This window comes from Felis catus, chromosome C2 (genome assembly GCF_018350175.1).
Source record: "Felis catus isolate Fca126 chromosome C2, F.catus_Fca126_mat1.0, whole genome shotgun sequence".
Classification (NCBI taxonomy): Eukaryota; Metazoa; Chordata; class Mammalia; order Carnivora; family Felidae; genus Felis; species Felis catus.
In genome coordinates, this window is record NC_058376.1 from 49,396,210 (window position 1) to 49,410,486 (window position 14,277).

At 42.6% G+C, this 14,277-nt stretch overlaps 1 protein-coding gene across 2 annotated transcripts; it reads left to right on the forward strand.

Annotated features, from left to right (window-relative positions):
- The first annotated feature begins 1,249 nt into the window (after positions 1 to 1,249).
- NFKBIZ (NFKB inhibitor zeta) lies at positions 1,250 to 13,686 on the forward strand. Of its 2 annotated transcripts, XM_023260108.2 has the most exons (12): positions 1,252 to 2,368; positions 4,670 to 4,809; positions 5,289 to 5,319; positions 5,439 to 5,542; positions 5,634 to 6,403; positions 7,096 to 7,201; positions 7,590 to 7,736; positions 7,924 to 7,987; positions 8,286 to 8,455; positions 9,317 to 9,427; positions 9,555 to 9,722; positions 12,269 to 13,686. In XM_023260108.2, the coding sequence occupies exons 1-12, from the start codon at positions 1,441 to 1,443 to the stop codon at positions 12,320 to 12,322; spliced, it is 2,793 nt and encodes a 930-aa protein (XP_023115876.2). In that variant the 5' UTR covers positions 1,252 to 1,440; the 3' UTR covers positions 12,323 to 13,686. The 2 variants fall into 2 exon arrangements, with proteins under 2 accessions (XP_023115875.2, XP_023115876.2); XM_023260107.2 differs by lacking the exon at positions 12,269 to 13,686 and having other exon boundaries at positions 1,250 to 2,368; positions 9,555 to 10,666.
- The last annotated feature ends 591 nt before the right edge of the window (positions 13,687 to 14,277 follow it).

Below are 14,277 nucleotides of genomic sequence, written 5' to 3' on the forward strand. Positions count from 1 at the left end.
TGGAACTCTAACTTTGCTTCTGCTGATTTGCTTGTGATCTGAAGCTGACATCCCTGTTCACCTGGTCATCTGGCCCCAAACCACATCCTGACTGGGGACCCCTTCACTGCTGCCCATATCTAGCTGGTCCGGACCTGTGCATTCTGTCTGAACAGTGCTGCCCAGCCCTTTCTTTCCATTTACTTTCCTCTTCCTCATTGCCTCTGAACCAGGGTCAGCTCAGTTCAGTCCCGGATGCAGTAGTTCCTAAGGGCCTCTGGACCCCTCAGTCTTACCGCATCTAGGCTGCTTCTAGGTTAATTTTGCCTGCCCAGATTCTTCCATGTTCACTCAGTGTTTATTAAAGTCTCAGCGTCTCAGCCGGCCACTGGAGGTGCTCCACCCAAAGGCACCAAGTTACCTGTTACATTTATGTTATCACCTTTGCTTTGACTACCTTAAAAAGGGACTGTAGGCTTTTATCTGACTCTTCCTCATTTTTTTTTGGTCATGCTGTTCCATCTTCCTATAAATCATTTTGGTTGAAATCCCACCCATCCTTCAGGGCCTGTCTCAAATGCCCTCTCCTTTGCAAAGATTTTCCTCATGAACTTTTTTTTCTCCACCATGTTTTGTCTTTCTTTTTAGGACACTCATTGAACTTTGTATCCATCATGATGTTTAATCATAATTGGTTTCTTTTAATATAGCACGTGTGTGCCTACCTTATCATTTCTACAAGATAACAATGTACTTGAAAGAAGGGACATAATCATTCATTTTTTTTTTTCCTGCAAACTCCTAGGACTTCAATAAAAATTGTATAAATCCTTTTTTTTTTTTTTTTTTTTTTTTTTTTTTAAGTACTTAGGGCGCCTGGGTGGCTCAGTCAGTTGAGTGTCCGACTTTGGCTGGGGTCATGATCTCGCAGTCCGTGAGTTCGAGGCCCGCAACGGGCTCTATGCTGACAGCTCAGAGCCTGGAGCCTGCTTCGGATTCTGTGTCTCCCTAGCTCTCCACTCCGCCCTCTCCCCCCCCCCCCCCACCAAGTCTGTCTGTCTGTCTCTCTCTCAAAAATAAATGAACACTAAAAATAAATAAATAGTACTTAAGCTAAGAAACAGCAAAATTCCTGTTTATCAGATAAAATGTAAAATTATGCAGAAAGAAAAAAATTATATATACATGAATACAAACATATACATGTATGTACATTCGTCATTTTGCGAAGTTCTGAACCAGACGGGGGTATAAGGCACTGTTTTTTATTATTGGGCTGTGACAAAAAAAAAAAAAAAGTAGTAGTCCAGATTATAATTTGAGGACAGAAAAATGGCTTCAACATCTATCTCAGTGGGTGCCAAAGGTAAACACTTTGGCAAACGTTAAGTTCCGAGGACCAAAGCTGCTCTGAGGCACTGGAGGAGCCAGGCCTTTAGGAATCTTCCAGAGACGCCTTAAATGGAGCTGGCGGGAAGCTCGCCGCGCCAGGGCGGGCGGAGGAGTGCGGAACGTGCAGCTTCCAGGATTTCCTCCTCCCCGGGAACCGGGCCGACCTGTTCCCGCCGCTGCCTTCCCGCCTCCACCGCTCCCTCTGCAGGCCCAGGGCCCCCACGCCGCGCGCCTTCTTCCCCGGCGCCCGGCCCGGCCCGGCTTCTCTCGGCCGGCGGCTGGGGCCGGGGTCCCGGTCCGGGAGGCGGGAGGTGGGAGACCGCGCTCGCTCGGGGTTTCCAGGTGAAGGGGGAGAAAACAGCCGGTCAGTCGAGGCAGAGCCGGGCGGGCGGGGCGAGGGCGGAGGGCACATTGCTTCATCCTGTACATTTTACTGGAAACGGGGCGCATCCGGAGGAGGGGCTGGGAGGCGGCCCCGACGCCGCCAATGGCCCGGCCCGGCTCGGGGGAGGCAGGCGAGGCTGCGATCCTCCCCCTCCAGCTCCTGGAGGCCGGTTAAATACCGGGCAGTCCCGGGCCGCGCCCGTGCCCGCGCCATCCCCCTGCCGGCAGGTCCCCGAGCCCGTCAGAGCCACAGCCGGGAGGCAGTCGTGCGCAGCGAGCGGGTGGCGCAGGAGTCTGGGGTCCCCGAGCGCCCAGCCCGGGAGCATGATCGTGGACAAGCTGCTGGACGACAGCCGCGGCGGAGAGGGGTTGCTGGACGCGGCCGGCGACGGTGGCCTCATGACCAGCCCGCTGAACCTGGCTTACTTCTACGGCGCATCGCCCCCGGCCGCGGCCCCGGGCGCCTGCGACGCCATCTGCTCGTCGTCGGGGCCCTCCGCGCCCGGCTCGCCCGGCTCGGACTCCTCCGACTTCTCCTCCGCCTCGTCCGTGTCCTCCTGCGGGGCCGTGGAGTCCCGGCCGAGAGGTGGCGCGCGCGCCGAGCGGCTGCAAGGTACCTACCCGCCCCGGCGGGCGCGGCCTCAGCGCCCCCAGCACCCCGGTCTCCGGGCGGCCCACACGCTGGGAGGGGAGGGTCCGAACTGCCGAGGTGCGAAGTACCTGGACCGGGAGTTAGGTGGCCTCTGCGCCCCCCTTAGCGGCAGTATATAACCACACTGTCATCATATGTTAGGCGATTACTGGAAGACTTGCTCTGTGCCAGGGCAGTTGGTAGAACTGGATGCCCTTTGACCGTCGGTAAAATCCGGGAGCCACATCCCGCTGGCCTGGTAGCTCACAGCGCCTCTGAGAGCAGAGCTCTGACTTCTGAGGGTGGCGATGAATCACGTTAGATTTTCTCTCACTCTTTTGTCTTTTCTCCTTCTCCTTCTCCTTCTCCTTCTCCTTCTCCTTCTCCTTCTCCTTCTCCTTCTCCTTCTTCAAGCTTTACTAAACTGTAAATTCACATACTGGTGGCGAGTTTTTGGATCTGATGTAGGTATAACGTGGGGTTCCCAACGAGGTTTGTTTGAGTGCTGTGTTTATGGTCGACTTATTTTTTCCTAAGTATTTGTGGAAATTTTAAGTAAAAAGGATTTTATATTTAAGAAAGGAAACTGATATTAACAAGATGTGAGGTGAAACTGGACTAAAAACCAGCTCACATTATGACTTCAGTGTGTGATGTTTTCGAGTTTCGGAAGTCTACCCTGAATTTCTGCGGTCTTGTTTTTCTGTGTGCTTTAGAATGGTTAAGCTAAACCTAGCCGGCATGGGGATAATGTTTCCTTCTGCTGTGAATTGGTTAGTTTCTTTTCTTAAAGAGCTGAGTTGCATAACTTGGGGGGAAACAGGATGGCACTGTGGGCAGACTAAAGAAAGTCTAGATAATCTCAAGTGTTATAAAGTCTAATCAGCATGATTTTAAAGAACATTCTTGTTCAGGTGTGTTCCCTACTGCTAGCCACTTCTGTTTTGGTTGTCTTTTATTATAAAAAGTGAGTTTTCATTTTCACTTAAAAAGTAATTTAAGCCACTTGATTTCATAAGGTGCTCTCCGTATTTTAAATGTATGTATGTTTTAGCAGATGCAAAGTGTGTGTGTGTGTGTGTGTGTGTGTGTGTGTGTGTGCGTGTGCGCATGTGCGTGTATTCAAGCCTTTTCTCTCACATTTGGCCTTCATTTCTCTGAAACTGTTTTGTTCGTTCCTTGGTTTACCACATAGACATAGGGGATTTCTGAAACTGAATTTTTCTCTCTGTGACGTTGAGTTATTAACTACTGTCATTCCAGAGAAATGCTGTTAGATCCTGACAAGGTTTTCCTAAACTTAAACATAAAATCCACCCATTCTTTAATTTGCCCTACCATTGAGTGGGTTTTTGATATGTCTATGTCTATTCAAATTAGGCATGGTTTCTTGTCCCATCTTCTAACTGTTTCCTACTCAACTGAGTGGCTCAATTATTCATTTCCTGACTTCTTCCATGTTTTCTTTGTGTTCAACTCATCCCAAGAGATTATGACATAGTAGTGGTCAGAAGTGGAATGCTGTACTCATAGACTACATTTTAAAGTATATCTTAAAATTTAAATATGGAAAGCCTAAGAAACAAATCTAAGACATTGGTTTTTTTATTTTTTTATGTTTATTTTTTTTTAATTTTATGTTTTTAAATTTACATCCAAATTAGTTAGCATATAGTGCAACAGTGATTTCAGGAGTAGATTCCTTAATGCCCCTTACCCATTTGGCCCATCCCCCCTCTGAGACATTGTTAATTGTTAGACCTTGGCACATTGAGATCTTTGGAGGAAGTTTGTTTTGTGCTTTCTTAGGTGAGTGGAATTATTAGACTTTTTAAATTTATGTGTGGATATAAAGCCTTTGTTTTGAAGAAGCTGAAAATCCATCATTTATTCCTTGCTTCCCCACGGTTTTTCCAAAGTTAAGAATAATTACAGATTTATGAGAGGGTGGCAAAATCTGTGATTGTGTCTCTTGGGTGAATGGGGCTGAAAGATGAAGAAGCTTAATTTGGGTTTATCTGTTGGCTCCAGGGGCCCCTGAAACTACAGTTCTTTGAGCTTTATTTTCATAGGGTGCCTGGGGAAGAAAGGTATTAGGAAATGAAGAACGCTTAGGTAGGGCTGGGGACTGACATGCAAGGCCATTGACCAGAGTGAGTTGGAGAGGCTTTGCAATCTGTTTGTTGGGGACTTCATACATTAGATGGCTATGCTTTTGAGATTGTCAAGATATGTGTCTGTAAACAGATTTAATTGGCATATGTTTTGTTTTCTTTTGAACAGTTGAGCCCCATATGGGGGTTGGAAGGCAGCAGAGAGGACCCTTTCAAGGTGTTCGTGTGAAGAACTCAGTGAAGGAACTCCTGTTGCATATCCGAAGTCATAAACAGAAGGCTTCTGGCCAAGCTGTGGATGATTTTAAGGTGGTACCTCTTTTTTGTTTTGGGTTGAGGCAGGGAGGTTATTCTGTCAGGGTAGTTATTATTCTCTTCTGACCTGGGTCCAGTAGCTCTTTTGTAGACCACACCAGAGTCATAGGATAGAGGGTGCATTGGTCTCTGTCTGCTGTATTCCTGTCACTTAGGCCGGTACTGGGCACACAAGAGAAATTTAATGAATGAATAAATGAAGGCAACTTGGGGGCAAAGAATCAACTGAAATGGAAAAGTTTGACTAGAAGGGGAAAACTCTAATGGCTTATTAATTTTGTCTTGACCTCAGTTGAACTAAGGTGAAAGGGAAAATGGGGAAAGAAAATTAAGATAGAAAATAAATATTGCTAGGATAACTGTCAGATTTACGGTGAGCTGTAAAGAGTGGTAAAGTTAAGTCTGCTTATTGATGTTTATTAAGCAGGAAACCATTTGATATGCAGTAAATTAGAAATTCTTTTTCTTTATAGACCCAAAGTGTGAACAGAGAGCAGTTCACAGGTAAGAGTTCCTTCTATTCGTAATATGGGGGGCTTTAGAGTAAAATAATGTAGTGTGATTATGGGTAAAATTTAGAAAATAAAGTGATCACAGATTCCATATTCCTTTCTTGGGTATAGAATTGAAGAACACAGTGTCATATAGTGGAAAAAGGAAAGGACCTGATTCGTTGTCTGATGGACCAGTTTGCAAAAGGCCAGCTTTATTACATACCCAGTTTTTGGTAAACTATTTTCCTCTGAATACCCTTTGAAAATTTTTCCTGGCATAATTTGGAAAGAGAGTCTGCAACTTAACTTTTTCTTCTTTTCCAGACACCACCTCAAACACCAACACCCGCAGAGAGCATGGAAGATGCTCATCACAGTGAATCCAAACAGGACAGCAGTGCTGATCTGCTTCAGAACATAATCAACATTAAGAATGAATGCAGCCCGGTTTCCCTGAATACTGTCCAAGTTAGTTGGATGAGCCCTGTGGTGGTCCCTCAGGGCTCTCCCCAAGAACAGTGTCAGGACTTCCACAGAGGGCAGGTCTTCTCGCCACCTCAGAAACACCAACCATTCCAAGTCAGCAGCTCCCCACACATGGTGGATCAGACGTCCCTGTACCAGTATTCTCCACAGAGCCAGAACTTGCAGCCACAGCACTACACCCACAACCCAACTCTGGAATACAGTCCTTATTCCAGAACGTCCCAGTCCCCCAATTATGAACCAAACCTCTTTGATGGTCAAGAACCACAGTTCTGCCCAGATCAAAGTTTTGCATCCCTTCTGAGTAGTCAGGAATCTGAGAATATTGCTGTTCCCATTCAGAATACCCCCAGTGTTCAGCAACAGAATGACGCACACCTGCAGAACTTCAACATGATGCCACATGGCGCCTGTGAGGCCATGATGGGGCATGACGCAGGCTCTACCCCTTTAGGCACTTCACTGCCATTCCCAAACATCATCGGAAATCCAATGAACACCACACAGTTAGGGAAGTCATTTTTCCAGTGGCAAGTAGAACAGGAAGAAAGCAAATTGGCAAATATCTCTCAAGATCAGTTTCTTTCAAAGGATGCAGATGGTGACACGTGAGTATCCTTTTCTCTCATGTACCTAACTTGGTAAACCATACTTGTTAGAAGTAGTGGGCACAGAATTTCTCTAGGGCACACCAAGCCAGACCCTAGTAAGTGGCTAATTGGGATGACTAGAGTAGGTAGAAATTGCTGTTCAGTGACAGCTAATATTTTAAGCGTTTTCCTTTCTTTTACTTTCTGGCTGAATAGATTACTTGTTTATGTGTCTTCTTTGAATAATAAGTTTTGAAAGCCCAGGATAGATTGTGTCTATGGAGCAAAAACAGGTCATGATTAGTTGCTCATGATCAATTGTGAGTTGACTTGTAGAACGAATCGTAATCTGTCATGACATCTTTGTGGCCGTGGGCAATTTATTTAACCTCTCTGTGCCTGAGTCTTGACATGTAAAATGAAAAGACCTCCCTCATAGGGTTTGTAGGAATATTAAAGATAATCGATTTAAAGTGATCAGCATGGTGCTTGGCATTCTAACTATTTCTGGTAGCTTAACACATCCTTTTGCACCTCAGATGTGTTATCAACCTAGCAGAAAAGACAAATTATGCTCTACGGTGTGTCATTTGAGTGCACCAACATGTCAAGAAGGGGACTAAAGGAGGAATTTTTATTTTTATTTTATTTTTTTAAGAATGAACTTAGTGAAGTCAGAAGTAATTCTCTTTTCCTCTCATGTTTCCCAGGTTCCTCCATATTGCCGTCGCCCAAGGGAGAAGGGCACTTTCCTATGTCCTCGCAAGAAAGATGAATGCGCTTCATATGTTGGATATTAAAGAGCACAATGGACAGGTGAGGATCTTGACAGAGTGAGATGGCAGAGATGTGGTCACGGTGAAGAGAACAATAGCCAGTCTCATATTTATGTGTCCATCATTTTAGAGCTGCAGACCAAGAGAGTTCAGTTAATATTAACTTTGAGATGTTGACTCTGCCACCGTCAACCTTCAAGTTATTAACGTTAACTTTGTAGTTATTTGACCAAAGATTAACTGGGTGTAATAAAGGCACGCCCTAAGCTTATTCTAGTTTCCTTGTGTTACAGTATTTTATTGCTTCTTAATAAGATTTATTTTCTCTATGTGGGGTTTTCCCCTCAATCTTAGTTTATGTTCGTATTTCTTGTCAGGACAGTGTTATGTATTTTTAAAAGATCTTTTTTCCCTCTGAATGTCCACAGAGCGCCTTTCAGGTGGCAGTGGCTGCCAATCAGCATCTCATTGTGCAGGACCTGGTGAACCTTGGGGCCCAGGTGAACACAACCGACTGCTGGGGAAGAACCCCTCTGCATGTCTGTGCTGAGAAAGGTCACTCTCAGGTGCTTCAGGTAGGAGGCTGCTTCTGCTATCACAGGGCCACAGAGGTAGGGCTTGGATAGTAGAAGTCAGACGTAGGTTGCCTGTTGCGAGAATGTATACTTTTAGTTGACCTACTCATTCCTTGGGGTTACTAATAGGATAAGTATTTGTGTAACTTGTCTTTTGCTCACATGTGTCTGTCTTTAAATTTGGCAGGCAATTCAGAAGGGAGCAGTGAAGAGCAATCAGTTTTTGGATCTTGAGGCAACTAACTATGATGGTAAGCGACAGAAATGTTATTGGATGAAAAGCCATGTAGAGAGTGGAACTCGCCAGTTCCAGGGGTATTAAGTTTTATTCCAAGAAGGAAGGGAGGTGATTAAAGCTAGAATATTCTATAGATAAAATTAGCACCAAGACCCGGTGGAGGGAATCTTCGGATTGCCTTACTAGTTCTTGGGGAGCCTACTTCTAGCTCATGTTGGAGGCTGTCCTAACTGTAATTGTCCAGGTCTGTAATTGTAGAAGAACTGAAATACTTGATGGATGCTTGACCACTGCTTTACTATACTTTTTAGGCCTGACTCCTTTACACTGTGCGGTCGTGGCCCACAATGCGGTGGTGCATGAACTGCAGAGAAATCAACAGCCCCGTTCACCTGAAGTTCAGGAGCTTTTGCTGAAGAATAAGAGTCTGGTTGACACCATTAAATGTCTGATTCAAATGGGAGCAGCAGTGGAAGCAAAGGTAAGTCTCATTAGAGTTTGGAGATGGAATAGGGAAGAAAAGTGGTTAGAGCAAAAGACCTTATTTCTGAAGTATAAATTAAAACTTTTTCCCGTTTTTCAATTAATGGGGTGAATAGCAATGCATATGGATAGTTAAGAAGCTTAGATTTTAAAATCATCAGCTTTTTCGATTTGCTTTTAATCTGTAGATTATCATTCAAAAGATCACTGAGCTGTGAAATAAATTAGTCTTTGTTTAAAAGGAAAAGAAAATGCTTGAAATTGGTATTGTCATTTTGGCTTCCATTTTCATATACTAATAATAAGGGTGATGCGCTTTTGTAAGGGTTGCTTTATTGTTGTAGGACCTGGACTTAATCTTCTGTTTTTTAAACTGGAAAATATTTTATTCTCTTTAAATTTGAGGCTTATTTGCTGAGTATCTCCTATGTACAAGGCACTGAGTTGGGAGCTCTGGGGGAAAAATACTTAATACCTTGGGAAGTGGAAGAGGTGAGAACTGCAGCTAATAAGTCTACACAGGGTGGCCACCAAATCTGGAAACACAAGGGAATACATAGTAAACATTTTATTGTATTGTATTACAGCACATGGTAAAATAGTATCATCTGTGTTTCTATATTTTATGGCCACCCTGTATGTAAGAGCAGACTGTGATCAGGGCATATAGGCAAATTGATGGGGGAATTTAGGAGGAATAAGATTTCATTTAGTCTGGGATGAAGGAAGGCTTTGCGGAGAAGACAGCATTCACAGTGAATCACTAAGGGTGAGTCAGACATTTGTGAGCCTGGGTGAAAAGCATATCTAAAAGCGGTGTCTGGATGTTCATTTTCTTTCCCCTCTTGTCTTTGTTAAGGATCGTAAAAGTGGTCGCACAGCCTTGCATTTGGCAGCTGAAGAAGCAAACTTGGAACTCATTCGCCTTTTTCTGGAGCTGCCCAGTTGCCTGTCTTTTGTGAATGCGAAGGTACTTCTAGAAAGCCTCAGTAACTGCACTAGACATGGAATGACCTTTGCATCTTCTTCAGGCTGTTGAGCGGCTTTCATGAAAACCTCCCTTTCTGATAGGTGTCATTTTATCTCTTTGTCTTTAGGCTTACAATGGAAACACTGCCCTCCATGTTGCTGCCAGCCTTCAGTATCGGGTGACACAGTTGGATGCAGTCCGCCTGTTGATGAGGAAGGGAGCAGACCCAAGTACTCGGAACTTGGAGAATGAACAGCCAGTGCATTTGGTTCCTGATGGCCCTGTGGGGGAACAGGTGGGAGCTACAGAAGGGGCACTTAGTCTGAAACATAAAGGAAGATGCGGTTGTGCTGGGCAGAGGCGAGCTGGTGCTCTTTAGGCAGGCTCTGTCAGTGTCTGCGTCTCCCAGTGCCTTTGGTAGCAACTTTGGAGTCCATTGCTTTGTTTCTAAAGGAAGAGGAAGAAATTTGGGGGTTATCCATGGCCTCAAAATGGTCAAAAGTCAGATTGTCTTCTCTTCTGTAACACAAAGTTAGGTGTAGAGTCAGTCAGAGTGGTTTTGGAAGCTGATGAAAGAGGAGGTGCCAGGGCTCCTGCAGACATTGAGGAAAGAGAGTCTTAGTTTTGGTGAGTGATGGGCCTTCAGATTGTGGGTATGAAATGAGTCAGTCCCTGTAGAGTGTTCAGAATAGCCCAGGGACATAGTGAGTGGTCAGTAAACATTGGCCATTACAGTTCTTTCTATCTACTAACTGATACTAAATAGGAAATGGAAGGTTGTTTATGTAATTCAGAATCTAGAAATACTTTAAACACAGTTATGCTTTATTTCTATGGTGATACATTATCTTTGGAGATTGAAGAGTTTCCCATGACTCAACTTCTCTTGCTAATAAGAACTGAATCTTTTCAGAACTTAAGATACATATATATATATTTTAAAGTTTATTTATTTATTTTGAGAGTGAGAGCGAGTGGGGGAGGGGCATAGAGGGGGGTGAAGAGAGAGTCCCAAACAGGCTCCAAATTGTCAGTGCAGAGCCTGATGCAGGGCCCCATCTCACTGTGCGTGAGATCATGACCTGAGCCGAAATTAAGAGTCGAACATTTAACCCATGTGCCCTAGAACTTAAGATATTTTTGATGGAAATCTTCCCCTGGGGTAAATGAGGGTAACTGTGGCTACGGGCAAGTCATTACAAACTTTGATAATCACAAAATAAAACATATGGAATGCAATTTAGCCTTTTCTTTGATTCATAGCCCTCATTATGACCATAATGTTATAGGACTACAAATGCTATGCAATGTTACAGCATCTACAGATGCTATTTGTAGAGCTCTTGGTAACTTAAAGTGAATTTCTTAATAATTTGTGAAGAGTTTGCATGTATGTTATACCACTTCATAGTTACAAAAACTTTGCAGTGTAGAGGTTCAGCTGAGAAAATGGGGACTCAGAGATCCCACAGACAGGAATCCTCATTGACTAGTAAATGGCAGAGGCTTAAAGTCCAGTGTTTGCCTCTACTTCACTATATGTGGTATGCAGTCATACAGCGATGTTTGTCAGACTGGTGTGTAAATTTAATCACTAGGCATACATTATGCACAGATGCTGTAGTTGGATATCATGGTGGCTATTCTCATTTGAAGGGTATTTGAAGATTGACTTGTGTGTGTATGAAGTGGGTTCTGTGTTCTTGTTAGTTCAAGCTGGTTTTCAAAATAGGTGAGATACTGTAATATACCATTGTTACTGCCTTGTATTAAATGTTCTCACAAATAGCAGTATTAGAGACTAGGAAAGGATTATATAGGTCTTATTTAAGCTGTTGGAGATTTTCAACTTTAAGTAGTTTTTTCTTTTTAATATTTACTTATATTTGAGAGAGAGAGTGAGTGAGCATGCTAATGCGTGGGAGGGGGGGTGGGCAGAGAAATGGAGACAGAATCTGAAGCAGGCTCCAGGCTCTGAGCTGTCAGCCCAAAGCCCAACACAGGGCTCGAACCCACGAGCCATGAGATCACAACCTGAGTTGAAGTCGGATGCTTAACTGATTGAGCCACCCAGGTGCCCCTCAACATTAGGTAGTTTGTTTTTATTTATTTATTTATTTATTTATTTATTTATTTATTTATTTAAATTTTTTTTAACGTTTATTTATTTTTGAGACAGAGAGAGACAGAGCATGAATGGGGGAGGGTCAGAGAGAGGGAGACAGAATCCGAAACAGGCTCCAGGCTTTGGGCTGTCAGCACAGAGCCCGACACGGGGCTTGAACTCACGGACCGTGAGATCATGACCTGAGCCGAAGTCGGCCGCTTAACCGACTGAGCCACCCAGGCACCCCAACATTAGGTAGTTTTTAATGGAGATGCTTTACTCTCTTGCACTCAAAGATCATTATAGATCTGTGATAAGTCTTGAAAGGAGTTATAGTAGTATTTTTTTTTTTTTAATTTATTTTTGGGACAGAGAGAGACACAACATGAACGGGGGAGGGGCAGAGAGAGAGGGAGACACAGAATCAGAAACAGGCTCCAGGCTCCGAGCCATCAGCCCAGAGCCCGACGCGGGGCTCGAACTCACGGACCGCGAGATCGTGACCTGGCTGAAGTCGGACGCTTAACCGACTGCGCCACCCAGGCGCCCCTATAGTAGTATTTTTAAAGTCACCTTAAAGTCTCCACACGTATTGTTTCACATTTCTTCATGTGTTTATTACAAGTTGACGTGAACAGTTTAGAGGATGTGAAAAAAGAGTGAAACTCTGAAGGAAATACGGTACTTTGACCATAAAAAGTAAAGCTCACCAATCCTGTTAATTTCTCTTCCAGATCCGACGTATCCTGAAGGGAAAGTCCATTCAACAGAGAGCTCCACCGTATTAGCTCCGTTGACGTGGAGCCTCGTCGGCAACACTCACTGTCAGTTAGGCAGTCCTAATGTATCTGTACATAGACCATTTGCCCTGTATTGGCAAATGTAAGTTGTTTCTAGGAAACAAACATATTTAGTTCACTATTATATAGTGGGTTATATTAAAGGAAAAGAAGAAAAATATCTAATTCCTTTCGGCAGATTTTAATATTTCACACCCAGGTATCTGGGATCTACACATCTGAATTTAATCTTGAGTGGTAAAATTGACTTTAATTAACAGTCGTTTTCGGGTAGGACAAGGCTTTGATTTGTGGCATCAGGCCTTGCTCGTGTAGCTATTGCCAGTTTAAGAGTAGGTCAATTGTAAATGTTTTTTTAAGGAAAATGAAAGCATTTGAAAGGGAAAAAATAAATCTGTTTGTCGTGTTGAGGCTTCATTTGGCCTAACGCAGTACCTGATGGCCATTATTGGTGTTGGAAAGTGTCTAGGTGCTGGACTAGATGAAATGTACCACGGTTAAAATTTGATCTTTGCAAATTGTATATAGTTGTTGTTTGTGTCTTTTGAAGTATTTGTACATATTTGGCCATTGACATGGCCACATTTGAAATGTGTAAATCAACAAAGTAGAAAAGAACAAGTGAATTGTCACTATTTAAAAAAATTATACATGTTCCAAAGAGCTGTGTCATCATCATCTGTCTGCCATCTCTGTAGATGAAGCAGATGGAGAGTCGTTCCCCTCCTGGCTGACAGAGCTCTGTTTGAATTGTAAATATGCTTTTACTCATGCATTGAGATGAAACACATTATTTGTAATGAATTGCATGCTCTTGAGGAGGACACCTCTTTATGGCTCACTTTCCAGGTTTTGTAATTTATTTGTTGGAATTTTGTTACCTTTATTGGAACATCAAAAAGTCAACACTGAACCACGTCTTGCTGGTTTTCTATTGTCAAATAATGTTAATACACTATGATGTTTTACATTACCATTCAGAAAAAAATGCCTTATATTTGAGTAACCTTGATTCTATTAATATTATTTTGCTTTTTACTCTTGCATACACCAAGGAATGTATTTGGCTTTGCACACACTAATTCACTGTAATAAATTTGATTCATTAAAAACCTTTTTTTTTTTTTTTTTTTTTAATGAGAAGTCCCACAAGCAACTGACTGACTAATCATCTTCATAGCTAAATCCTTTTAAAAAAGATAACCTTTGGATCGATCACATTGTTTGACCCAGTATGTCTTGTGGACAAAAGTTAGTTATAGTTATTTACTATCTGTAAATACAGCTGTATTATGAACTCATGGAAAAACTCATGCATGGATTTAAATAAACATTAATTCAGTAATACCGTTCATCATAAGGATGTGTATTTTCTTTTTCTAGGCCCTTATTTATATTTCCCTAGGCTGAAAAAGTGCTATTAATTACTAATCTAAATAGCTTTAAATTATTAATATATTAATTAAAATATAAAATTTATAAAGTAGCAATAAAATATATTAAATATTACAAAACAGTAATATTTATCAATGTTTTAATAATATATTAATGATTATATTAAATATTAATATATTTCAATTTGGCTTTTTTTGAGAACATGATTCCTAAAGGTATATATGATTTAACATAAAAAGATTGTTTGCCAAGTTCGTAGAGGCTTATTGGGTTCTGAAAATATCATGAAACCTTAATAGTTACTGTTGATCATTTAGAAATTTATGTACCAGAAAGCTAATTCTTATGTTTGTGACTTTAGTTTTCATACTTTATTTTCTGGGAACAGTGAGCATAGGGAAAACAGTTTGGATATTAACAGAATCATCCCGAGAGATACCAGCCTGGGAAGATCAGTAAACAGTGTCCTTCTCATTCCCAACATGCCATTTTGACGTGTGAGAACAAACATACCAACATCTGCCAGTGTCAGTCAGTTATTCTGCACT